Consider the following 27,444-nt stretch of genomic DNA (forward strand, 5'->3'; position numbering starts at 1 on the left):
TTCTTCGCATTGCTTCTGCTGTCTGGCTTGGTACAATAATGGGGAACATTATTTCTCTTCTGGTGTTCCTAGAGCATGTCCAAAGCTGGCAGTGATGACAATGTTGCTTCTTCAGATTTTAGGTAATGATTGGGTCAATAAATTAATTCTGAGCATAATCTGATCCCCTTGTTGTTCAGCCCGGAATTGAAGGCTTATGCGAGAATCCTGAAATTGGAGCCATAATGTAAGGTTGTGAGGCGGAAAGTCTTGATTTTTGAGGTTTAATGAGGAACAGGTTGCTTTTTATATGTTCTGAAAGGTGTCGGAATTTCGCCTGAGCAAAGACCATCCACTTACTTAATCGCTAGATTTTTGAATATTACGGGAATTAATGGATATGGGGATAGTGCAGCAAAGCGGAGTTGAGGTAGAAGATCAGCCACGATCTTATTGAATGGTGGAGCAGGCTCGAGGGGCCAAATGGCCAATTCCTGCTCATATTTCTTATGTCCTTATGTCCTTATGTTCAAGATGTGTGAACTCCTGGGGCTGGATTTCCAGCTTTGCTCATTTTGGAGCAGTAATGGCGGCAAGGCGGTAAAGTTTGCACCCGGGAACAGTTTACGCCTCAGTCAGCAAAATTCATCAGCTGGGCCCTGAGTGTGGGGTGGGGCGCTAAGGGAGGCGTTACACACCTCTCTCAGGGCACTAAGCCAGCTGAGCATGCGAAAATCCTGAGTTAAACAAGTGGCCTCGGAGCGCTGTAAGAGAGGCCTGGGGAGGGGGGAAAAAACCTGAAAAAAAACAACAAAAACATTCACAATAAATACCTCACGCCACCACACCATAAATCACAAAAAAAAAAAAAAACAGTCACACTTACCTGAGATTAATACTACTTACTTCATTATGGCTACTGCAGCTCAGACCGCCCGCTTTCACAGGCGGCTCGAGCAGGGGCACTATGGGGCGCTATGGATCGGGCGGGAGGCAAAAACCGAGCCGGTGTCGCAACCACGGACCTTGCACACCAGCTCGCTCCTTCCGGGCGGTAATGCTCCGTGCCCCGCCGAAACCGACCCCGAAAGTCCCGGCGGGGCGCTGGAAGCTGGCTGCCCACACGGAAGTGCACACCACCACCAATTGTTGCCCCTCCGGAATACCGAACATCCAGCCCCTGATCTTCTGCATCAATGTAAAGGATTCAGCATTTGACCGAATCACCCACCCCCACCCCCACCCCCATCGGCGAACTGTCTTTCATCAGTCATGAAGCACCGGCAGCTCGCCAACCACATCCAAACGAGGCCTGACCATGAAAATGGTTCAAGCCGCTCACTGGAGCTCGTCACTCACTGCCCACCCGATGGTGCTCCGCGCCCACCTACAGTGCACTTTGGGTGGGTAGTCTTTTGGTCGGTCCTTCTAACGTTCTCTTTGATGCAACCCCCCCTTCTTTTCACTTGTCGATTGCCAAGAGGTCCTAAGGTTGTGATGGGCGCTATATAAATGCAAGTCCGTGTTGCTGATGGGCCTGCAGTGCATTTCTAACATTTTTTGTTTGTATTGCTGATCCTTATTTCGATATTGATCTGAGCAAATCATTACAGAATGAGGCCATTTGGTCCATCATGCCAGTGATCGCTCTTTGAAGTAACTCCCACTCTGTCCCACTCTCCTGCTCTTTCCTTATAGCCCTATAAATTGTTCCTTTCCAAATATATATCCAATTCCCTTCCTTCTGAAATTTACTATTGAATCTGCTTCTCCGTCCTTTCAAGCAGTGCTTTCCAGATCATCGAAACTCTGCGTGAAACTAATTCTCCTCGTCTCCCCTCTGGTCCTGTTACCCAATTATCTCAAATATGTATCTTTTGGTTAACGATCCTCCTCTCAGTATCAAACCCCCTCATAACGTTGAACCCTATTCGTACATCTCCACTTAATCTTTTCTGCTCCAAGGAGAATAATCCCAACATTTCTAGTCTTTCCACATAACTGACGGCCTTTATTCTTAGCCTCATTCTGGTAAATCTCCTCTGCATCCCCTCTGAGACCTTGAAATCCTTCCTAAAGTGTAGTGCCCAGAAGTGGATACAAGATTCGAGCTGCGATCTAACCAGTGCTTTATAATGTTTAACTTTTGTTCTCTGTGCCAAATAAAGTCAAGTGTCCCGTATCTTTTTTTAATATCCTTATCAGCTTGTCCATCAGAGATTTGTGTTTGTGAATCCCCAGGTCTCTCTGTTCTTGCACCCCTTTAAAATTGTACTAATTCATCCAATGAGCAAGAGGAATGAAAGGAAATGATTATTAGTATGAAAATAGTGCTGGAGAAACTAGTGGGACTGAAGGCCGATAAATCCCCAGGGCCTGATGATCTGCATCCCAGAGTACCAAAAGTGTTGCCATGGAAATAGTGGATGCATTGGTTGTCATCTTCCTAAATTCTATAGATTATGGAACAGTTCCTGCAGATTGGAGGGTGGCAAATGTAACACCACTATTTAAAAAAGGAGGGAGAGAGAAAACAGGGAACTGCAGACCAGTTAGCCTGACATCAGTAGTAGGGAAAAAGCTAGTATAAAGGATGTGATAACGGGACACTTAGAGAAAATATCAGCGGGATTAGACAAAGTCAATATGGATTTATGAAAGGAAAATCGTGTTTGACAAATCTACTGGAGTTTTTTGAGGATGTAACTGATAGAATAGATAAGGGAGAACCAGTGGATGTAGTGTATTTGGATTTTCAGAAGGCCTTTGATAAAGTCCCACATAGGTTAGTGTGCAAAATTAAAGCACATAGGATTGGGGGTAATGTATTGGCATGGATTGAAAATTGGTTAACTGACAGGAAACAGAGAGTAGGAATAAACGGGTCTTTTTTGGGGTGGCGGGCAGTGACTAGTGGGGTACCACAGGGATCAGTGCTTGGGCCCCAGCTCTTCACAATATATATAAATGATTTGGATGAGGGAACCAAATATAATATTTCCAAGTTTACTAACGACACAAAACTAGGTAGGACTTTGGTAAGAAAAACATAAAGACAAGGTATTATTTAAATGGTGATAGCTTGTGAAGTGTCGATGTACAGAGGGACCTGGGTGTCCTTGTACACCAGTTATTGAAAGCAAACATGCCGGTGCGGCAAGCAGTTAGGAAGGCAAATGGTATGTTGGCCTTCATTGCAAGAGGATTTGAGTATAGGAGCAAGGATGTCTTACTACAGTTATACAGGGCCTTGCTGAGACCACACCTGGTGTATTGTGTGCAGTTCTGGTCTCCTTACCCAAGAAAGGATATACTTGCCATAGAGGGAGTGCAGCGAAGGTTCACCAGACTGATTCCTGGGATGGCAGGACTGTCGTATAAGGAGAGATTGGGTCAACTAGGCCTGTATTCACTAGAGTTTAGAAGAATGAGAGGGGATCTCATTGAAACGTATAAAATTCTGATGGGGCTGGACAGACTGGATGCAGGGAGGATGTTTCCCCTGGCTGGGAAGTCTAGAACAAGGGGTCACAGTCTCAGGATATGGGGTAGGAAATTTAGGATTGCGATGAGGAGAAATTTCTTCACTCAGAGGGTGGTGAACCTGTGGAATTCTCTACCACAGAGGGCTGTGGAGGCCAAGTCACTGAATATATTTAAGAGGGTGATAGATAGATTTCTAGACACAAAAGGCATCAAGGGGTATGGGGAGAAAGCGGGAATATGGTGTTGAGATAGAGGATCAGCCATGATCATATTGAATGGTGGTGCAGGCTCGAAGGGCCGAATGGCCTACTCCTGCTCCTATTTTCTATGTTTCTATTTATATCTCTTCTCCACATTCTTCCTCCCAAAATGCATCACTTCACACTTTTTAAAAATATTCATTCCTGGGATGTGGGTGTCGCTGGCCAAGGCCGGCATTTATTGCCCATCCCTAATTGCCCCTTGAGAAGGTGGTGGTGAGCCGCCTTCTTGAACCGCTGCAGTCCGTGTGGTGAAGGTGCTCCCACAGTGCTGTTAGGGAGGGAGGTCCAGGATTGTGACCCAGCGACGATGAAGGAACGGGGATATATTTCCAAGTCAGGATGGTGTGTGACTTGGAGGGGAACGTGGAGGTGGTGGTGTTCCCATGCGCCTGCATTAAATTTCATCTGCTTTGTCTATCTAAAACTAGGAGCATACTGACCAGTTGGTAAAAATAAAGACAAATCTATCTGAGGAGAATTTCTGTTATTTTTCATATGCTTTATTAGCAACCCCCTATTCAGCTGTAAAGAACAGTATTTAAATTAATGTTTTAATCAGGTGCACAAACTTAATTCTGATGATCCACGTGACATTGCTTTGTTGCTTTTAAACTGGATACACTGGGCCCATTACATTATTGCAGGTCTAAAGGATCAGAAGTAGGACAATTTTGTATTCATGTCTGGATAATCCAGCCTCAGGATACGGTGGAGCCAACTGGGTTTTTTTCGATAATTTATTCAGGTTACAGCACCTCAACAAACCTGAAATTCATCTTCAATGACCTGACAAAGCTTGGTTGCAAAGTCACCAGATAATGAAGTAATCTCTGGCCCTGTGTATACCTCTGGGCTATCAGCATTCCACGCTTTTGCCTGTTGACGGTTTCTCGTGGTCTGACCTGTTTCTCACTGGTTAGCTCCACATTTCTCCAGTGCAACTCCGTCAGTGCTTCATCGAGTCCTTTGACTTGTTTGGCTGGAAAGGTGATTCTTGCCCCTTTCGGCCGGGAAGCAGGCTGAAAGTGCTCAGCGTTATTTTTGTCCCGATGGAGTTTTCGTGATCCCACTCACTCTTTTTGTGCTCTGATTTACACCGTGCTATTATACCTTGTCCAGTGAGCTGGAAAGCAGCTCCAATAACCCAGTACATGGCGGATTATTTCCTTTTGAGAAATGAAAAGCCTTCCTTTTTGGTTTCCATTCTTTGTGTCATTTGTTTGCCTCGGCCTGCGCAATGTAACCTGTTCAGTTTGGACACACTGCACCGTTGGGAGTCATTTTAACTTAACTTGTCCGTCAGGAAGTAGACGTGATCGGCTGCGACGGTGGTTTCACACTCCGCCCGATTTTACTCTCTGCTGGCATCAATAAAGCACGAGAACATAAGAAATAGGAGCAGGAGTAGGCCATTTGGCCCCTCGAGCCTGCTCCGCCATTCAGTAAGATCTGATCCTGGCCTCATCTCCACTTCCCCGCCCGCTCCCCATAACCCTTGACTCCCTTATCGTTCAAAAATGTGTCTATCTCCACCTTAAATATATTCAATGACCCAGCCTCCACAGCTCTCTGGGGTAGAGAATTCCAAAAATTCCCGACCCTCTGAGAGAAGAAATTCCTCCTCATCTCCGTTTTAAATGGGCGACCCCTTATTCTGAAACTATGCCCCCTAGTTCTAGATTTCCCCCACGAGGAGAAACATCCTCTCTGCATCTACCCTGTCAAGCCCCCTCAGAATCTTATACGAACTGGACAGCTCTTTCAAAAGGGACGGCACGGTTGCGATGGGCTGAATGGCTTCCTCCTGTGCTATATGATTCTATGAAAGACACAGCAGCAAGTAAAGCCCTTGGCCAATTATTTCTTCCTCAGCCCTTAAAATGTAGCCTACAATTATCTAATATAGGTCCTGCTCTCCTGCGTCTGCCCTAGTTTAGTACAATTTACCTAAGTATGTCCTTTTTTTAAAAAAAAGATTGGTTAGTTTTTCAAGCTGTATGATTCTGGATTTCTAAACGTGTTCTCAGTGACTTAGAAAGCATTTGCATTTTATTTGGCCTGCACTGAGTCTGTTAAATTATTCCCCTGGTAGAAAGTTACTGGATTTTTACACTTTATTTTAAGGTGATTATTTTTGCATGAGCTTACAGTACGATTGTTACACTTAATAAGTGTTTTTATTACTGAGCCTTTAGCCATAATATATGGGCCATTTATTGCTCTAAACAAGGTATTAGTTATCTCTTTTCGACGCTGTGAGTGTGACCCAGGAATAGTCTCAGAAAATAATGACCAGATATGTGTTCAGAGGCTGTGCTGGTTACAACACTCTGCAGAAGGGTAAGTATCAAAATGGGGGGAAAATGCAGTCACCAGATGTGTGTTTAAGCTGGTGAATATTTAATTTTTATTGGAAAATGAAATATGAAACGTGATTTTACAGGTTTGTGACTTGATGGGTTGTAGAATGTAGTTCAAGGCTTCGGACGTTTCAGGAGGTAGATCCGGTTGCTTTCCCCTCTCCGAATACCGCAAGAGGCAAAATATAAACTTTCAAAGCTAGCCTCAGTTGGAGATTGGTCGCTAACAGAATTGTAACTTTTAATTGGGTATGGGCACTTGGAGCCCGGATTTTAAACACTTCCCCGTGTGTCCCCACCTCCCCCCACTCCTCCGGACGGGCAGAAAAATTAAGATCCCGCCGCATTCCCAGCGATTCAGGCCCTGGCCGGGGCAGCCGCTAAAAGCAGGCGGGGGCCTAGGTCAGGTTCACAGGTCTGATGTCATTGGCGGTGTGACATCATTTTAAGGTCCACGCAGGGAGCATCCCATGCTGGCTGCTGGCCAGTAACAGCAACACCGCAGGAGGAGCTGATTGGCCACAAGAGGCCCAGGTAAGTTCCCAGCATTCCCTCAATATTTTATTAACAGGAAACCCAGCCTGCCCCTCTCACCGCAAAGCGCTTTACAGCCAATGAAGTACTTTTGAGCGTAGTCACTGTTGTAATGTGGGAAATGTGGCAGCCCATTTGCGCACAGCAAGCTCCCACAAACAGCAATGTGATAATGTTGGTTGAGGGATAAATATTGGCCAGGACACCGGGGATAACTCCCCTGCCCTTCTTCGAATAGTGCCACGGGATCTTTTCGGCCCACCTGAGAGAGCAGTTGGGGCCTCGGTTTAACTTCTCATCGGAATGATTGAAAACAAGGCAACCACAGCATGTTTCATTGCGGGTTGGGAAATTTCTGCAAAAAATATTTGCTGCTGGAAGTATTTTCTTTGAAGGCAAACAGTCGGAGCTAATGGTTCGCAAAGCATAAGCTCCACATCAACTTCGAATGAAGAACTACCTTGATTCACCTGCCATTTTCTATCCACACACTGGATTGGCAATTCGGTGCATGGAATGAATTGGGGCATCACAAGCACTAACTGTGGGAGGTCACATTCACTTTCGGAGAATCAGGCTCCCAACTAAAAGTTATATTATGCTAGGTTAGTGTCGAAAGCCTTTCAGTATTGAAGGAAGATTTCAATATCCAGATGAAATCATAGAATTTAATAGCAGCGAAGAAGGCCATTCGGCCCATCATCCTGTGTCGGTTCTTTGAAAGAGCTGTCCAATAAGTTCTACTCCTTTGTCCAGACTTGTATTGTATTTTTCAAAACGCTTTAACATGAGAACTACTCTTGGCTTTTTATGTTTCTGTAATTCTGTTTGAGCGCACTAAGGGGTAGAAATTGTCCCCCCCCCCGGCCTGAAGCGGGGCTGTTTCGATTGTTTTTACCGCAGTTGCGGTTCAGGTCGCCTCTTGAGTGACATTTGGCTCTTTGTTTTTTTTTCTCTCCGATCCGGACCGCGATCGTAATGGGGGGGTGTGGGGAGGGGGGGTGTGGGGGGAGCGGTGACTACACCTGAGGGGTGGATTCGTGGCGTTCACAGCAACTGAGGGGCGGAATGTGGGGGCAGTGCGGAGTCACCGCCGCGATGACATCATCACGCGCTGTGTCACCGCGGCACTCCCCTTCACTTGAAACATCGGCCCCCTGGGCCACCAGGGAGGGTTTCGGCCAGGCCAGCGGCCTGGCACCTAAGAGCAGGTGCTGGGCTGCCTGTTGGCGGCCTGGCCGAACCCGGGGGCGTATTTGTCGGCCGACATTGCCATGGCAGTGCGCCCTCCCCTTTAAGGGATGCCATTGGCGAAGACCACAGCCTCACTGGACCACCAGGAAAGGGCTGAAGCCTTTCCAAGGGGAATGCCACCATCGGGGGTGAGCGAGGGCGGGGTAGATCGACGGTGCGCACGGTGACAATGCACTTAACACGGATCGGCAGTGGGGGGAGGGGGAGAGGGGCAGCACCAGGAAAGCTCAGGAGGAAAATTGGGCTATCAGCGGCCATGCCACCAAAAGTCGGCAGCCACTGCACTCCGCAGCATGGCCGCCGATTTGCGATGGTTACAGGCCTTAAGGAGAGGGGCAATTTCGGCCCCTCAATAATCTTCTTCAAGTTACAATAGAACAGGGCATTTTTTTTGTAATTTTTCTCGGGATTTGGCAAGCTTGGCATTTAATTGTCCACCTCTAGTTGCCCTGAGACAATGGTAGTGGGCCTCCTTGAACTGCTGCAGTCCGTGTGGGTAATGTTGGTTAAAGAATTCCAGGATGTTATCCAAGTGTAGATGAAGGGATGCCATTGTACGTCCAAGTGGTGGTGGTGTGTGACTTGCAGGGGAACTTGGAAGCATGAGATTGCTGCTTCTGTTCTTCTTGGTGATAGAAGTCATGGGGCTGGGAGGTGCCTCCAGTGAGTCACCCACAGAGGCAGTCTTAAAAACAATTTCTTCCTTATCAACAATAACAACAACTTGCATTTATATAGCGCCTTTAATGCAGTAAAATGTCCCGAGGCGTTTCACAGGAGTGTAATCAGACAAAAATTGACACCAAGCCACATAAGGAGATATTAGAATAGGTGATCGAAAGCTTGGACAAAGTGATAGGTTATAAGGAGCGTCTTAAAGGAGGAGGGAGAGGTGGAGAGGTTTAGGGAAGGAATTCCAGAGTTTGGGGCCTAGGCGGCTGAAGGCATGGCCACCAATGGAGGGGCGACCGATAGTTATCAAATGTTACTTTGCTTTGAGGGTGGCTCATGTTCTATCAGTTTTTTTTTGAAGGTTAATTAAATCTTAAGCTACTGCTTTAGCTGTGTGTTCTGTATATGCGAATACAATACACCGTTCGGTTTATTTTATATTGCTCCCCTCAAAACACATGGCACATAAAGGTACTCGTCAAGTAATGTAACTCAATCATGAAGGGATGTCACTGCCCACCCAGTAAACTCCGGGGGCCCGAAATTCATCGACAATACTGCCTGCTTACCACTCAAAAATGTGATTTTGGTGAAAAAACATCTGCATAACCGCTTGGCGGAATATTCGTCATTGACATACCGCTGAGCGGCATGCACACCGTCCACTGTGCAGGACCGCCCGAATACCGCCCCAAAAGTCCGATTTTCATCGCATAACGCCGCTATACCACCGGAGCTGCATACCGCCCTGGAAATGGTGGTTTTACGCGATGGTCACTGGGCGGGAATCGGCCAAGTGCTCAGAGCCGCCATTTAGAAATCGGGAACTGTCAGCTAAAGCAGTATTTCTGAGGTGAACAGTGACTTTACCGTGCGATTTAGGGTGGAAAAGGTATTTTTATTGGTACTGAGTCACTTATTAAGATCAAAGGCATTTTAGTTTTTTTTTCATTGAAAAATATTCTGGAGATTTAAAAAGAATGGGGCCTGTACTATCTCCGCCTGTATTGCTGACTACCTGCCTAATGGAGGAACCAGATGTGAGAAGGTTTATTGAGCAGAGTTATGAGGGTAATGGAGGAGGTTGCAGACTGATGAGGAGGAGGAGGCCTTACCCACAAAGGATTTTCAGTGAAAAGCGTTCATACTTGGACTTGACTGATCAACAGTGCGTTCGAAAGCTGCGCTCCCGAAGGTGATCAATGAGATTTGTCAGCCCATTAAGGCAGGCCTGCAGCCCAGGACCAGCAACATTACTGCACCCTCTGTGGAGATGAAGGTGACTGCGGCACTTTCCTTTTATGCATGTGGCTCTTTCTAGGCATCAGATGGGGACATGTGCTGTATTTCTCAGTACACTACTCATCGGTGCATTCGACAGGTAACTGAAGCACTGTATGCACGCCGGATGGAAATGATAAACTTCCCAATGACCAGGGAGGCACAGAGTGAGAGGGCTTTGGGATTTGCATGTATTGCCAGCTTCCCCAAGGTGCAGGGTGCTGTTGATCTGCGAGCACCATTACAGGAGGCGGAGGTGCACCGAAACCGTAAGGGATTCCACTCCCTCAACGTGCAGCTCGTCTGCGACCATACACAGCGCATAATGGCAGGGAAGCATCCATGAAGCGCACATCTTGCGTGAGAGCACTGTGTCTGACCTGTTGCAGTCTGAGCCACAAGGTAAACGCCGGATGCTGGGGGTCAAAGGGTACGGCCTCGCCACCTGACTCTTGACCCCCCTGCAGAACCTCAGACAGAAGCCAAGCAACAATATAATGAGCCAAATAGCCGCACATAATATTATCGAAAGGACAATTGGAGTGCTGAAGCAGCGCTTTCAATGCTTAGACCACTCGGGGGGCAGGCTGCACTATCACCCTGAGCAGGTGGTCAGTGGTGTGCTGCATGTTGCATCATTTAGCAATCATGCGGGGGCAGGAATTGCCACAGGGGACTGTGGGACCACCTGGGGAGAGGAAAATGAGGAGGAGGAAGATGAGGAGGAGCTTCCAGATGAACCCATGGCACCGCCCCCCCCCCCACCCACAACACCACAGCGGAGGGCACCCGGAGGATATGCCACTGCAAAACTGTTATGGCAGCAGCTCATAAATGAACACTTTGCTTGAATGTGGAGAGCTGTGTTTTTGGACCCTGATGACTGTTACCCCAAAAGTTTGACAGTGTACATGAGTGCTTCAATTCAATTCAAACGTTTATGTAAGAATGTAAAAAATATACAACAATTTTAAAACTTTGTAAAACTTATAACTATAAAACTACTGTAACAACTTTAACAACTTTTACAACACTTTAACAACTTTAATAACAAATTTAACAAAACTTCAACAACTTTAATAAACTTTTAAAAATCAAACTTTAATTATTCAATGAACAAGTACAACAAAAGACCCTTCACTGTCCTCGACCTCGACCGCGTGCTACACCACCCTTGGGATTATTCCCCCCCTTTCTTACTCCCGCCCTTCCCTTTCCCACTGCCCCTGAGCCCGGACCTCCCCATGGTGCTGTCTGCAGCAGTGTACCCAGAGTGCTGTTGCTGTTGTTGGGGGTCAGACATTGCAGGCGCAATGAATGGGGCCTTAGGAGAAGCTCGTGATGTGGAAGGCAAGGCTTCAGGGCTGGAAGATGCTGTCAGCTCTCCACCTTCAGGTGCTGTCGACCTGATGACTATGGCACGGTGGGATTCCGCGCCATATCCCGATCCCATCGATTGCTGCATGGCTTCGATGGAGTCGGCGGTTCGCTCCATCGCAGTGATCAGATGCGACATATCCTCCGATTGTCGTTCTGATAGCGCTGCGATGTTTGCGGCTATCGTAGCCATGGCCTTGAGCAGCTCTCGACCGATGTCGACGCTGGCCTGTGACAGACGCACTATGTCCTGGTACACGCCTATCTGTCGTGCAGCAACCAACCTTTTCTACATCAACCCCCGTCACTGCTATTGCAGATGTCGTCTTCTGCAGAAAGTAAAATAAAGTAAATGAAAGTAAAAATCTTCAATCCAGTTAACATTGCAGACACACAGGGTCACACACACACACACACACAAAAACACTGCGTTGATCCTCTTGTGAAAGCACGAATACATCGCCGTAACTGTAAGATAAATAAAATCATCCGTGTGACACTGAACCTACATTTACATGGTACATGGCACATGGCACATGGGGGGGGCATAAATAAAATCATTACTTACTCTTGCTACGCTCACCAGGTCATTCCACCTCTTACGGCACCTTTCCCCGGTGCGTATCATGTTACTTGTGGAGGACACACCTCCCCGATCCCGTCCCATATCCTGTTGTACTGCTTTGGGGGGGGTTTCCACGACGACCCTTCGTTAGCTCGGAGTACCTCTCTGTGATGTTCACCAGCAGGGCAGGTAATTCTGTCTCGTCGAAGGCGGGCGCCCTAAACCTCCCGTCCTTCTCGATGTTCCTGCGCTTCGATTTCGTTTTTAACATTTCCAGTATATTTATATTGTTATGATTTTTGCTTTGTTAAGTATGTCTTGTTGTTCAAATTGTAGAATTATTAGTTGTTATGAATATTTTTTAACTCTGCAATGTGTTTTTAAAGTAACTGCCCGTTGACTAGCTTGCTGCTCCTTCTCATTCTCTCTTCCTCCTCTTCAACTCACTGTGCATGCGCGGGTGACCCCCGACCCCTGAAATCGCGGGTAAAATGCTTCTGTAAAAAAACTGAAACCAAAAAAAAATCGCGCATGCGCAGTTCAGTGCAGCACCATCCATCGAAGAGAAAGTCGATCTGGATCGACCGCTAGGTTACATACCGCCCGCTGCAGACCGCTGGCATACCACCGACATAACGCCGAAAAAAGATCGACTAATTTTGTCCTCTTCGGTCTCGCCGGTATGCTGGCGGTTTGAAACAACGCAACAGCGGCATACCGCCGAGGAATGGGCGGACCTGGGTTCCCCAGGCATCAGGAAGGTCCATCGCCAGAACACCCATCACAATCACCACTTTCAAACAATTGTACTTGCAATTGTTTCGGTGTTGATACCAGTTCTCTGCATTCTGCCCCACAATGTAAACCGGGGCGGGGGGGGGGGGGTTCTGTAGTGCAAGGCACACAGGACTGCTTCTGTTCGAAGTGATTCTGTACAATACAAACAGAACAGTACACACTGCACCTCGCAGCGTAACTGCTGTCTTGAAGAGAGCTTTCAAAAGGTGATAACTCTGCAGTGTTCACTCTGTATCCTTGTTTTCAAATCCTTCCATGGCCTCAGCCCTCACTATCTCTGTAATCTCCTTCAGCCCCACAACCCTCCCAGATGTCTGCACTCGAATTCTGGCCTTTTGACCATCCCCGATTTTAATCACTCCACCATTGGCGGCCGTGCCTTCAGCTGCCTAGGCCGTAAACTCTGGAACGCCCTGCCTAAACACTCCAGCTCTCTACTTCTCTTTCCTCCTTTAAGTCGCTCCTTAAAACCTACCTCTTTGACCAAGCTTTTGGTCATCTGCCCTAATATCTCCTCATGCAGCTTGGTGTCAAATTTTGTTTTATAATGCTCCTGTGAAATCCTTTGGGACATTTTACTACGTTAAAATACAAGTTGTTTGTTGTTGTATTTTTTTAAACCGTTGTGTGCTTAGCAGATAGTTGAAAAAGAAAATCTGTCTTCCCTCTTCCCCGGTATCCAGAACATTATTTCTTTCTGTTGTTTAGATTTTCTTTCAGGCGTTAACGACAGTATTTCTCTTTCTTTTCAGTTGTATTTGGTTATTGTCTGGACGTTTGAGTTCTACATGGTCCCACTGGCACTCTTGATGCTTTTTGCCTGGAACTACATTCAGATGGCCGGAGGGAAGGTTGTCAGCCAGCAGGACATGGTGAGTTATTGATGAGACTCTCTTACTCTAGGGGAAGAAGTGTGCTTTTTCTGAAATAATTGCTAATGTCTTGGAGATAATATAGGGCCTTAGTGAGGCCACACCTGGAGTACTGTGCACAATTTTGATCTCCTTACCTAAGGAAGGATATACTTGTCTGAGATGGAGTGCCACGAAGGTTCACCAGACTGATTCCTGGAATGGTGGGGGACGGGGGGGCGGGGGAGGGGGGATTGTCCTATGAGGGGAGATTGAGGAGACAAGGCCAATATTCCCTAAAATTTAAAAGAATGCGAGATGATCTCATTGAATCATAAAATTATTTCAGGGCTTGACAGGGTAGATGCTGAGAGGAGTTCCAGAGTTCCAGAGTTCAGGGCCCAGGTAGTTGAAGGCACGTCCACCGATAGTTGAGCAGTTATAATGAGGGATGTTCAAGAGGCCAGAATTTGAGGAGCGCAGACATCTTGTGGGATTGCGAGGCTGATAAAGATTACTGGGATAGGGAGGGGCAAGTCCATGGAGTGATTTGTAAACAAGGATGAGAATTTTGAAATCGAGGCGTTGTTTAACTGGAAGCCAATGTAGGTCAGAAAACACAAGGGGTGATGGGTGATCTTGAAAGTTTATGTAGTGTGGAATGTGATAGGCCGGCCAGGAGTGAGTTGGAATAGTCCAGTCTCGAGGTAACAAAGGCATGAATGAGGGTTTCAGCAGCAGAAGAGCTGAGGCAGGGGCGGAGGCGGGCAATGTTACAGAGGTGGAAAAAGCCGGTTTTAGTTATGCCGAGGATATGTGACTGGAAACTCATTTCAGGGTCAAATATGACACCTGGGTTGCGAACACTCTTGTTCACCCTCAGATTGATGTTAGGGAGAGGGATGGAGTCAGTGGTTAGGGAACGCAGATTGTGGCGGGGACCAAAGATAATGGCTTCAGTCTTCCCAATATTTAATTGGAGAAAATTTCTGCTCATCCAGTATTGGATGTCGGACAAGCAATCTGACAATTTAGAGACCAAGCAGGGGTCGACAGAAACATAGAAACATAGAAACATAGAAAATAGGTGCAGGAGTAGGCCATTCGGCCCTTCTAGCCTGCACCGCCATTCAATGAGTTCATGGCTGAACATTCAACTTCAGTACCCCATTCCTGCTTTCTCGCCATACCCCTTGATCCCCCGAGTAGTAAGGACCTCATCTAACTCCTTTTTGAATATATTTAGTGAATTGGCCTCAACAACTTTCTGTGGTAGAGAATTCCACAGGTTCACCACTCTCTGGGTGAAGAAGTTCCTCCGCATCTCGGTCCTAAATGGCTTACCCCTTATCCTTAGACTTTGACCTCTGGTTCTGGACTTCCCCAACATTGGGAACATTCTTCCTGCATCTAACCTGTCTAAACCCGTCAGAATTTTAAACGTTTCTATGAGGTCCCCTCTCATTCTTCTGAATTCCAGTGAATACAAGCCCAGTTGATCCAGTATTTCTTGATAGGTCAGTCTCGCCATCCCGGGAATCAGTCTGGTGAACCTTCGCTGCACTCCCTCAATAGCAAGAATGTCCTTCCTCAGGTTAGGAGACCAAAACTGTACACAATACTCACCAATGCCCTGTACAACTGTAGCAACACCTCCCTGCCCCTGTACTCAAATCCCCTTGCTATGAAGGCCAACATGCCATTTGCTTTCTTAACCGCCTGCTGCACCTGCATGCCAACCTTCAATGACTGATGTACCATGACACCCAGGTCTCTTTGCACCTCCCCTTTTCCTAATCTGTCACCATTCAGATAATAGTCTGTCTCTCTGTTTTTACCACCAAAGTGGATAACCTCACATTTATCCACATTATACTTCATCTGCCATGCATTTGCCCACTCACCTAACCTATCCAAGTCGCTCTGCAGCCTCACAGCATCCTCCTCGCAGCTCACACTGCCACCCAACTTAGTGTCATCCGCAAATTTGGAGATACTACATTTAATCCCCTCATCTAAATCATTAATGTACAGTGTAAACAGCTGGGGCCCCAGCACAGAACCTTGCGGTACCCCACTAGTCACTGCCTGCCATTCTGAAAAGTACCCATTTATTCCTACTCTTTGCTTCCTGTCTGACAACCAGTTCTCAATCCATGTCAGTACACTACCCCCAATCCCATGTGCTCTAACTTTGCACATCAATCTCTTGTGTGGGACCTTGTCGAACGCCTTCTGAAAGTCCAAATATACCACATCAACTGGTTCTCCCTTGTCCACTCTACTGGAAACATCCTCAAAAAATTCCAGAAGATTTGTCAAGCGGTGGAGAGGTAGAGTTGGGTGTCGTCTGCGTACAGGTGGAAACTGACTTTGTGTTTTTGGAAGACATCGCCAAGGGGCAGCATATTGGTGAGAAATAAGAGGGGACTAAGGACAGATCCATGGGGGATAGCAGAGGTAATGATGCGGTAGCAGGAAGAGAAGCCATTGCTGGAGATTTTCTGGCTACGATTAGATAGATAAGAATGGAACCAGGCGAGTGCAGTCCCACCCAGCTGGACGATGGAGGAAAGGCAATGGAGGAGGATGGAGGGTCAACCGTGTCAAAGACTGCAGACAGGTCCAGGAGGACGAGGAGGGATAGTTTACTTTTGTCACAGTCACAAAGGATATAATTTGTGACTTTGATGAAAACAGTTTCGGTCCTGTGGCAGGGGCGAAAGCCAGATTGAAGAGATTCAAACATTGAGTTCAGGGAAAGATGGTCACGGATTTGGGCGGCAACACGTTCAAGTAATTTGGACAGGAAAGGGAGGTTGGAGATGGGCGATAGCTAGCAAGCAAAGTGGGGTCAAGGGTTGTTGTTTTGAGGAGAGGGGTGATGACAGCAGATTTGAAGGCGAGGGGAACATTACCTGAGGACAGAGAAGCGTTAACAATGTCGGCTAACATGGGAGCCAGAAAAGGAAATTGGGTGGTCAGCAGTGGGAATCGGGTCAAGGGAGCAGGAAGTGGGTCTCATGGATCAGATGAGTTTGGAGAGATTAAGAGGGGAGATCAAAGAGAAACTAGAAAAAGATATGAGTTTAGAGCTAGGGCAGGTGGGAGTGTCATTTGAAGTTTGGCCCTGTGGCTAGGAGAAGGAAGGGAACTCGCAGAGGCAGCTGATCGGATGGTCTCAATCTTTGATGCAAAGAAGTTCATGAACTCCTCATACTTGTTGTTGGAGGGGAGTGTGGTGGAGACAGGGGAGAGGGGTTTAAGGAGACGGTTAGCAGTACAGAATAGCAGCCTGGGGTTATTTTTGCAATCCAGAATGATCCTGGAATAGTGAACAGTTTTTGTTGACAAGAGTAAGAACCGATAGTGTTTTATGTGTTCGAAATATTATCATGTCCATTTTAATTGGGGGAGTACTGCTCTAGTTCATTGGGCAGCAACAGAACTGGAGTTGGCTGCTTAACGACATATAATGTGATGACCTCTTGAAATTTAGTGTGGATTAAATATCCATCTAGATCTATGCCTGGAATTCCCGTGGGATGGGGGTTCTCTGGCGGAAGATCGATGGAACCTGGAGAACTGGAGTATTTGGATAAAAATTGCCATTTACGCCACTTCTCCGGGGATTCCAGCGACCTGCGTCTGAAGTTACCGTAAGAGATTGGGAAAACCAGTCTTCTTGAGGTGACTTAGAAAGCAGAGTCCATTACTCTGTTTTTTATGTCTTTTTTTTCCTCACATCATTTTAATTGTTTATTTATTGAGCTTTTCAGGCATAGTGCTTTTCAATTTGTTGGGCCACAAAGTTACAGTAACATGACATGACCATAACCAGGTCATCTCTGCCTCATGTTATGACATATTGCAGTACAGACGCCAATCTGAAAGACAGAGGCCGGGAAGTCGCTCGAAGTTGCTCCTGCTCCCGCGCCATAACCTGGCCGGGGTTGCGGTGGGAACTCCCGTTGACCCGAGTAACTGAAGTCTGCGGCACACTCGGCAGAGCTACAATGGTGGAGGTGGAACATGTCTGAGGTTGTACCACCAGTCCCCCTTCCCCAAGTTATCCCATAACTCACCCCGTCAATCAAAGGATTCCGAGAAGTTGCACTCTGAAAGGATTGTCTTCCTCGACTGCTCGATTTTAAAGGAGGTTCGCTGCCACCTTGGGGAGGAAGAAGAACAACTCGTAACTTTAGTGGCAATAAGACCATAAGACTTTGCAACATATATGTGGCTTTGAAACAGATTTATGCCTGTGGTTGCAGATATATAAACAAATGGGTTGGTTGGGTGGGAGAAAGGAAAAAGTCTGTCGGGCATTTTTCCGTGATGAGCGTCCCCGTTAAGTCTTTGCAGCAGAGTTTGGCTTCTATAACACGCTGTTCGAGTGATCTCACCGACCTCCACGCTTTGGTCCAAGGTTCTTACAAAGCATAAAATCAGAGCCCGGGAACCAAGGTCAGAGGTCAGCCATGTGACTGCACTTTCCCGTGTGCGTCAATGGAACCCGTTACTGCAGCAAACTGTTAATAACTTCATAACCAGAAGGAGTGGGAGCAGAAAGGATTGGCAAGATGCTGAACTTGTCTTTTTTGAGGAATGGCGAGTTAAAACACACAAAATTAGTATAATGCACAAAAGTGTGTGTGTGTGTGTATTCAATGTAAACATTTTGAGGGGTTATAACACCTTGTTTCCCAAAAGGTGTTGCCTGTGGTAAAATAGATATAAAATTTTCCCAGTACAGGTGCAGCATCCAAAATCTGGACTCCGGATCGATTGGTGGCAGGGTCGTCCGGAATCCGCAAAATGTACCGGAATCTGGACCTGCCGACCTTGAGGTCCCGTCATTGCCCGACCTCGGGCCTCGCCTCGCTGCCCCATGCCTCGCTGCCGCTGCCCTTACCTCGGGGCCTCCTCGCTGGCCCGCTCGAACACCTCTTCTGCAACGGGGCCCGCCCGAACACTTCCACCATGGCGGGGCCTGCCCGAACACCTCCTCCGCGACGGAGCCTGCCCGAACAGCTCCTCCGTGATGGGGCCTGCCCGAACACCTCCAGTCGACGGGGCCCGCCCGAACACCTCCTCCGCGATGGGGCCCGCCCGAACACCACCTCCGTGATGGGGCCTGCCCGAACACCTCCAGTCGACGGGGCCCGCGCGAACACCTCCTTCGTGATGGGGCCCGCCTGAACAGCTCCTCCGCGACAGGGCCCGTCCGAACACCTCCACCGTGTCGGGGCCCGTCCTAACAGCTCCTCCGCGACGGGGCCCGCCCGAACACCACCTCCGTGATGGGGCCTGCCCGAACACCTCCAGTCGACGGGGCCCGCGCGAACACCTCCTTCGTGATGGGGCCCGCCTGAACAGCTCCTCCGCGACAGGGCCCGTCCGAACACCTCCACCGTGTCGGGGCCCGTCCTAACAGCTCCTCCGTGATGGGGCCCGCCCGAACAGCTCCTCCGCGGCAGGGCCCGCCCGAACACCTCCACCGTGTTGGGGCCCGTCCTAACAGCTCCTCCGTGATGGGGCCCGCCTGAACAGCTCCTCCGCGACAGGGCCCGTCCGAACACCTCCACCGTGTCGGGGCCCGTCCTAACAGCTCCTCCGCGACAGGGCCCGTCCGAACACCTCCACCGTGTCGGGGCCTGCCCGAACACCTCCTCCGCGGCAGGGCCCGCCCGAACAGCTCTGCTTCAGTGGGGCCTGCCCAAACATTTCCTTGGCGGCTGGGCCCCGCCCGACGACCTTACCGACGGGGTCGACGACCCGAACAGCTCCTCAACGAGCCCCCCCCCCCCCTCCACCTTCTGACATTCTGAAATAACCAAAGCTGGGATCAGGTATTTCCGGATTCGTGGTGTCAGAAAGACGTTCCAAAGTCCGGAAAAATGCGGAATTCGGAACCGCCTCGGTCCCAAGGGTTCCGGATTCTGGACACTGCACCTGTAACTCTTCATTATGTCCAAGCACAGAACCAGGCCAGTCGACCCAACTGGTCTGTGCTGATGTTTATGCTTCACAAGCTTCATCGAAGCTGATCTGCACATCCTTCTGATCCTTTCTCCCTCATGTGTTTCTCTAGCTTCCCTTTAACTGCATCGATGCCATTCGCCTCAAATAGTTCTTGCAGTGAGTGCCACATTCTAACCACTCTCTGAGTAAAGAAGTTTCTCTTGAATTCCCGATTGGATTCATTAGTGACTATCTTATATTTATAGCCCTAGTTTTGGTCTCCCCCCACAAGCGGAAACATTGTCTCTACGCCTACCCTATCCAATCCTTTCAGAATTTTACAGACCTCGGTCAGGTCAACCCTCAGCCTTCTCTTTCCTCGAGAAAAGAGCCCAGTCTGTTCAGTCGAGAGAGAGTGCCGTTATCTCAGGACAATACAGTTTTAAGTGAGCACTATTTCTCAGGCAGAGCTTTCAGAAAGCGATGGTGTTAGTGAGTGTGCTGATCAGAACTCAAGAATGTACAGCTCTTGTTCCCCCATCAGTTCCATTCATTTTCATTATGTGGCTTTTGTTCTTCCTATTAATAGGTTTGAACACCGGCCAATAGCAGCCCCGTGCTAACACGTGCATCCCTGAGGGACTGTAGTTATGGATCACTCGTGATGCTGATGGGATTAAGGGCTAAATCTGCACTGTTCACAACAGGTGTTGGGCCAATGAATCCAGCTGCAGAGACTAGGAGGCGAAGGCATGAGTGTAGTGACAAGGATCATCATTCTGGCAACCCCCTGCTGTCTGATGATCCAATGCAGATACAAGCCCAGATTTTGGATCAGACTTACTCTAAGCTGGCACTTACACTGAGTTAAGATCAACGTCATAAACCGCAGCATGAAGCCGATGGTTAAAAAGGAGAGACTTTAGAACTGCAACGACTAATATCAAGGATTACACAGTTCCGCTCAGAGCTGAATCCAAATGGATTTACTCCAGAGCGAGACTTTTGCAGTGTAAATAGAGGCAATGTCTGATAATCCCTCGACACAGGCCAAATGAAAGGTGTGAGAACCTCCCATACAAAAGCCCAGCCATAACGTCTGGTGCGTAGTTAACATGAACATTGTGTGTGTGTGTGTGTGTGTGTGTGTGTGTGTGTGTGTGTGTGGAAATGTTGAGCTAACAGCCAAAACTGGGTGATGTTGGATCTGATCTGAATGGTCTCCAATTTAAAAAAAATTAGCGCTTTTTTCCCTAATGCTCAAAGTTGAGCCGGGATGGGATGTGGCAGTTCCAACATTCCGTAGGTGGCAGGAAGTGCAGTCCAGTTCTGAAGAATGCACAGAATGCCATTAGTAACTCAAAGCCCAAAAGTAAATCAGACTTTTCTCAGGACGTCCCGAAGTACTTTACAGCCAATTTGAAGTACTTTTTGGAGTGTAGTCACTGTTGTAATGTAGGAAACGCAGCAGCCAATTTGCACACAGCAAGCTCCCACAAACAGCAATGTGATAATGACCAGATATTCTGTTTTAGTGGTGTGGTTGAAGGATAAAGATTGGCCAGGACACCGGAGGACACCCGCCTCTTCGATATAGTGGCGTGGTCCACCTGAGAGGGCAGACAGGGACTCGGTTTAACATCTCATCCAAAAGACGGCACCTCCGACAGTGCTGCACTCCCTCAGTACTGCACTGGAGATGCTGATATCTGTGTGCTAGGTAATAAGTTATGAGTTGTTATTCTAAAAGCGGAGTTAGTTTAAGAAAACACTATTGCTTCTAGAAAGGATTTTTGTCAGTTACTTTTGTATTTGAGCACCTTTATTAGCCAGGGAGAAATATGGCAGCCATTTGGAGTAAATCATAGTCTCACAGCAACAAATAAGATGAATGACAAGTTGACCTTTTTTTTGATCGTTGTTGGTTGAGGGATGAATGTTGGCCTCGACAATGAGAGAACTCTTCCCCTCATCTTCAAATTGCGGCATACGATTTTTTTTATATCCATCTGAAAAGGCAGGTAGAGCCTGGGATTAACATCTGATCCAAACAGCAGCACCTCCAAACAATGCCGCACTCCTTTAGTACTGCAGTGAAGTGCAGCCTGGATTATATGGTCAATTCTTCAGTGGGGTTTGAAACCTTAATCTTCTCACTCAGTTGCACCAATTAAGCCGATCTGACACTTACCTAAAATTCAGAAATATATGAAGTAGAATTCGCAAGCATTTTCTGTAAATCAAAACAAATTCAGATAGTACTCCTGACATATACACATTATATAGGGTCAAATGTAGAGTAACAAAATATTCCACAATAACCCACTACAGATAAACTGTTGGTTGAATGGTCGAGCATTTGTGCAATGTCTTTCCATTCTATTTGGTCATTGGTCATACATTCTGTTTGCAAACTAAAAGTAGCACAAAATTGAAATCATTCTAAATATTCTTGCCCCCAGCGACATTCTGCTCAATGTAATGGGTGTGGAACAATACCCAACAATGCCTGGTCATACTCAAATGTGCAGTATCATTGGGACACTAATGTTCCAGAACCAAGTGCTATTGTGAACTGCCAGATCCCTGGTAGTATCAGGTACTAAGAACATTAGAACATAAGAACATAAGAAATAGGAGCATTTCGCCCATCAAGCCTGCTCTGCCATTCAATAAGGTCATGGTTGATCTGATCTTGGCTTCAACTCCATATTCCTGCCCACTCCCCATAACCCTTGACTCCTCTATAGTTCAAAAATCTGTCTATCTCCACCTTAAATATACTAATGACCCAGCCTCCACAGCTCTACGGGGTAGAGAATTCCAAAGATTCACGACGCTCTGAGAGAAGAAATTCCTCTTCATCTCTGTTTTAAGGATGCGTTTATTTATACTGCTAAAATGGACGCCTTGTCTCTGATTAGCTCTCTATTATCACATGACCTATTGCTGATTGGCCCACTTGGAGGATAAGCCACACCCTGAATTTTCTTTGGAATGTGTAACTGGAACCACCCATCCCAAGTTCTGACTGACTTTGCAAATTGTAATTCGATCCATTTTGACTTCAGAAGCCAGAGAGGATCCTTACCCCAGCACAAGTGCGTCCCTCCCCCAGACAAAGTCCCTTACCCCAGCGCAAGTACATGTCCTTACCCCCGCCCCACCATAAATGGAACATTGTGTGGGTCACAGATTGTTAACAGGTTTATTGGGTATGAAGTGAATAGTGACAGTGTCGTGACTTCCGGATTTTGTCCACACTAATGATGTCCCTTGTCATACACGCACTGAGCTTTCTGGGTGTAGAGGGATTGGAACGTGATCTGTCTTCCCTGAGTTTCCTCTCTCTCTCTCTCTCTCTCTCTCTCTCCACACCCGCCCCCCCCCCCCTCCCCCCTCCCCCCCTCCCCAGTGTCTCTCTTGCTCTCTCGGGCTCTGAGGACCAACGTGTTCGGACTGATTGCGGGGCCCTGGTTCCAGTTCCGGTTTCGGGCGGGAGGCATCGAGGGCGGAGTCGAGAGGGCGCAGGCGCAGAAGGACAGAAAATTACTGTACAAATAGTCAGTTCGCCATTTTAAATACTACTGTATTCAGTAAGTGAGTCGGCAAAATTATGGCAAATGGAGTTCAATATCCACAAGTGTGAGGTTCTCCACTTTGGACCTAAGAAAGATAGATCCGTGTATTTTCTAAATGGTGAGAAACTAGGAATTGTTGAGATAAGAGATTTTGGAGCCCAAAGACACAAATTGTTAAAGTTAGTAGACTGGTACAAAAATCAATCAACAATGCTAATGGAATGATGGTTTTTACTTCAAAGGGACTTGAATATAAAGGAGAGATAGTTATACTTCAGTTGTATGGAGCCTCGGTCAGATCCTATCTGGAGTGCTGCATTCAGTTTTGGGCATCGCACCTGAGGAAGGATATATTAGCCTTGGAGTGGTTACAGAGGTTCATCAGAATGATATCGGAGCTTAGAGGATTAAAGCATGATGACAGGTTGCATATACTTGGCTTGTAATCCCTTGAGTATAGAAGTTTGAGGGGTGATCTGAGGTGTTTAAATGTTAAAAGGATTTTATTTCCTCTGGTGGAGGAATCAAGAACAAGGGGACATTAATCTTAAAATTGTAGCCAAGCCATTCTGGAGCCAAATCAGGAAACACTTTTTCCCACACAAAGGGTAGCAGAGATCTGGAACACTCCCCCTCCCCCACCTCCCCCCCCCCCCCCCCCCCCCCCCACTCCACTCTCTCTCTGCCTCCCCCACGCCCTCCCCCACCCCAAAAGGCTATGGATGCTGAGACAATTAGGGTTATAAGACAGATAGATAGACTTTCTGAGGTATGGATATCAAAGGACATGTTGCAAAGACCAAAATGGAGTTGAGGCTCCAGTCAACCGCGAACTAATTGAATGGTGGAGCAGGCCGCAGAGGCTGAATGACCTACTTCTGTTCCTAAATTTGCTGTGTTCCTATGTATTACATAGTTCACAGAGCCATTTTCAACAATACAACCTATACAATTTTCAATGATTTACAAAAATAGTATATTGAAATGGTTATACAAAAGCAAAATACTGCGGATGCTGGAATCTGAAATAAAAACAGAAAATGCTGGAAATCCCAGCAGGTCAGGCAGCATCTGTGGCGAGAAGCAGAGTTAACGTTTCATGTCTGTGACCTTCAGGCGATGGTGATGAAAATGTAGCCGTGGTTAGGTTGAGGTGCTTTCTGTGCCAGCCTGGCCATTCTACAATGGTACACCACATCCGGACAGCAGAACGTTCCTCTTGGTTGCCGATTGTGTGAAGGGAAGGTTAAGTTGAATGTCTTTGTCCCAAATAACTGGTTGAAGGTTAACCTCACCTATGGAGCTGACATTGCCCTGAAAAAAATGTTGTTTGTATGTAAATATTGGTTTGTGTTTGTGCATTACACGGTTGACTATGGACACGAGGACTGAATCGAGAAGTTTATAGGTATCTTTAGGTTGTAGAGGTGTAATTCTTAGAGGTAAGGGGGGTGGTTCATGATGTAGCAAGCCAGGTCAAGATCTTGCTCTGTTTGGAAGAGCTGTCTCTACTTGCTGATGTTCCTCACTGACAGAATCTCCCTGCCTTGCCAGACCAGGAACAGGGTTTGCAGAACTAGTGAGAATGTTAGCAGGGATTGGAGCTCTCTCCATGTAGCAATAGTGCAACCCCGAGATGCTCTGGACCTTCTACATAGGAGTTATCTGGAAGATTTTGGCTTCAATAATTTTATGTGGAGTCCTTTCCTTGTTAGGCAGTCCCCCGGAGTCGAGGATGACTTGCTTCCACACTAAAGTGAGTTCGAAGGTGACTGATGAGTCCAATGCGGGATTTACAGATTTGGTCACAGGTGGAGCAGACGGTAGTTGGAGGGACGGGTGGGTCGGGTGCTTGGTTTATCGTGCGCTCCTTCCGCAGTTTGTACTTGACTACCGCATGCTCCCGACAAAGAGACTCAATGTTCGACGCCTTCCTGAATGCTTCTTCTCCATTTTGAGCGGTCATGGGCCAGGAATTCCCAAGAGTCGCTGAGAATGTTACATTTTTTCAAGGAGTCCATATTTGAGGCCATAACCCCGAATAGTGAACTATCTGCAGAAACAACATCTGAGGTTTGGAGAGCTGTAGGTCACTTAACTACCCTTAGGAATTTGGCTTTGACTGCTGTGGAATTGCTGAACTGAGACCCGAAGGGGGATGGGCAGAGGAGACAGGAAGAACATTCATCATGATTATGTTTGCTACTCTGGAGGGGTGGGGTCCTGGAAATGAGAACTGGGCTACAGAATGGTCGATGAGAGAGGTTGGTGTGTGGGTACTTCTGTCCACCATGGTGTCCACCCTCACAAGACCCATGTAGGCTCTGTGGATTTTGCCCTTCCTGGCGGATGGGTGATCGAGAGACGCACTGCCGTATATGTTGTTCCATTCTTGAGAGAGTGGCCGGGATTCACCTCAGACCCCCCTCCCTGCTTGCTGGACTTGGCCCCAGGGATTGGGGTCCCTCAATTCTGCCCTGCCCCCACCCTGTAGCGAACAGGCTGACGTGGCTTTTGATTTTGGTCGTGAAAGATTGTCTATGTGTTTGCCCCCATCCCAACACCAATCTGTAGGTGATGTGTGCTATGTGGAGTGGATAATTGGCAATGGATTGGACGGCTATTGAGTGAGTGGACATTCTTCCACGAGGCCTATACAAGGGCTCACCCCTGCCCATCCCATTCCCACTCAGAAGAAATGCCACAGCACGTCTCTATAGAGGGAGGGGCAGGCTAACCTGAGAGGGAAGATGGGATCACTAACCCATTCCAGCCATCACGGGTACAGTAACACCCTTCCACCCCAAAGGATACTGCAACAAAATGTCCTCATCCTAACACTAATATATACAACAGTGTCATGTAAGCCAAATGTACCAACATTATAAACCAGTGTAGGATTCTGGAATTTAAAAAAAAAACATCGAAGCAAGAGAGCTGTAGAAGAACTAACTTGCAAGACAACCCCAAGAGGTTGAGCACGTGAGTGAGTGAATGTCCTCTGCAGTTAAGTTGCATTGTTCTGGGCACAATGTATGCAGATAATGAGACGTATACCCTTCAGTTCAATGCACAAATGTGACAGCTTCTCTTTTCAGTGATCGAACACTGCCCTAAACCATCAAACCCTTTGCTTCAGTTATGTCATAGCCCAGTGTTAAGAGCATTTTGCCAAGATAAAAGAATTGCATTTAAAGCTAACTATATTCCTTTTTCTTCTTGCGTTTGATTTGTCAGGAGGATGAAGATGTGGATATTGATGATGACGATGAGGATGATGAAAAGGTAATGGACGACATGTCTAATTATTTCTAGACAATATAAACTTCATTTGTGGATGAAACATCTTAAGATGCAGTGATTTTTTTTTTCTTGAAAGGCCATTGCTGTGATTTTTTTCTGCCACTCTGTCAATTCTCATTGTCTTCTCGAAGCACTGGAATTAAGTTATTGACACCTTGGTTTAAGTACATTAAAATAAACTTGGCTGGCACAGTAGATATGCTTAAAGCAGTGCTGTGTTTAATATTAGAGGTCAGCTCAAAATCTAATCTTTAAACTGAAACCCATCCTAATTGGGTGATTTGGATATCTTTCAGCATGTATTTGAAATTTTAATTTGTATTTGTGTCTGAAAGTGTTGCAAAATCTTTTCCGCATTCCATGCCTCTATTGTTAGCACTGCTATGATGTTGCCTTCTGCAGGAATGGTTCAATGCAGTTGTAAACATCAGTTGTAATAGAATCCTTGAATTGGTAACACTATTGGGGCTCCAGTCCATTGAAGTCAATGGGTAATGAGTTAGCGATAATGTCTGCTATTCCGGCTTTCTCCAGAAGTGGCGCTGTAACTTCTCTCAACAACAATAATGACTTGTATTTATATAGCGCCTTTAACGTAGTGAAACATTCCAAGGTGCTTCACAGGAGTATTATGAGACACAAAATTTTACACCGAGCCGCATAAGGAGAAATAGGGCAGGACTTGGTCAAAGAGGTAGGTTTTAAGGAGCTCCTTGAAGGAGGAAAGGGAGGTAGAGAGGTGGAGAGGTTTAGGCAGGGAGTTCCAGAGCTTGGGGCCCAGGCAACAGAAGGCACGGCCACCGATGGTGGAGCGATTATAATCAGGGATGTTCAAGAGGGCAGAATTAGAGAAGCGCAGATATCTCGGGGGTGGGGGGGGTTGTGCTTCTGGACGAGATTACGGAGATAGGGAGGGGTGGGGCCATGGAGGGATTTGAAAACAAGGGTGAGAATTTTGAAACCGTTTACCACAAACACACCTAAAATGCAGGCGGGGTCTTGGGCAGCACAAAATGAGCGATAGCCAATTGGCAGCCTTACTTTGGTGATCGCCTGCTTTGTGCTGCCGCCCAATTTCATCCCCTCCATTCCCTCTGATTAACTGTAACCAGACCACAGGAATCCACTGTTAATACATTGAAATTTTGCAAATAGTACACACATCACATTTACTCT

General features: G+C 47.1%; 1 protein-coding gene across 4 annotated transcripts in view; it reads left to right on the forward strand.

The window, feature by feature from the left end:
* Positions 1–27,444, forward strand: part of LOC139227514 (multiple C2 and transmembrane domain-containing protein 2-like) — a 496,997-nt gene that overhangs the window by 382,804 nt on the left and 86,749 nt on the right. For all 4 annotated transcript variants that reach the window (XM_070858296.1, XM_070858298.1, XM_070858299.1 and 1 more), the window contains exons 18-19: positions 13,322–13,441; positions 26,203–26,250. In XM_070858296.1, the coding sequence (XP_070714397.1) occupies positions 13,322–13,441; positions 26,203–26,250 (168 nt within the window). The remainder of the gene's footprint in view (positions 1–13,321; positions 13,442–26,202; positions 26,251–27,444) is intronic.

This window comes from Pristiophorus japonicus, chromosome 17 (assembly GCF_044704955.1).
Source record: "Pristiophorus japonicus isolate sPriJap1 chromosome 17, sPriJap1.hap1, whole genome shotgun sequence".
Lineage (NCBI taxonomy): Eukaryota > Metazoa > Chordata > Chondrichthyes > Pristiophoridae > Pristiophorus > Pristiophorus japonicus.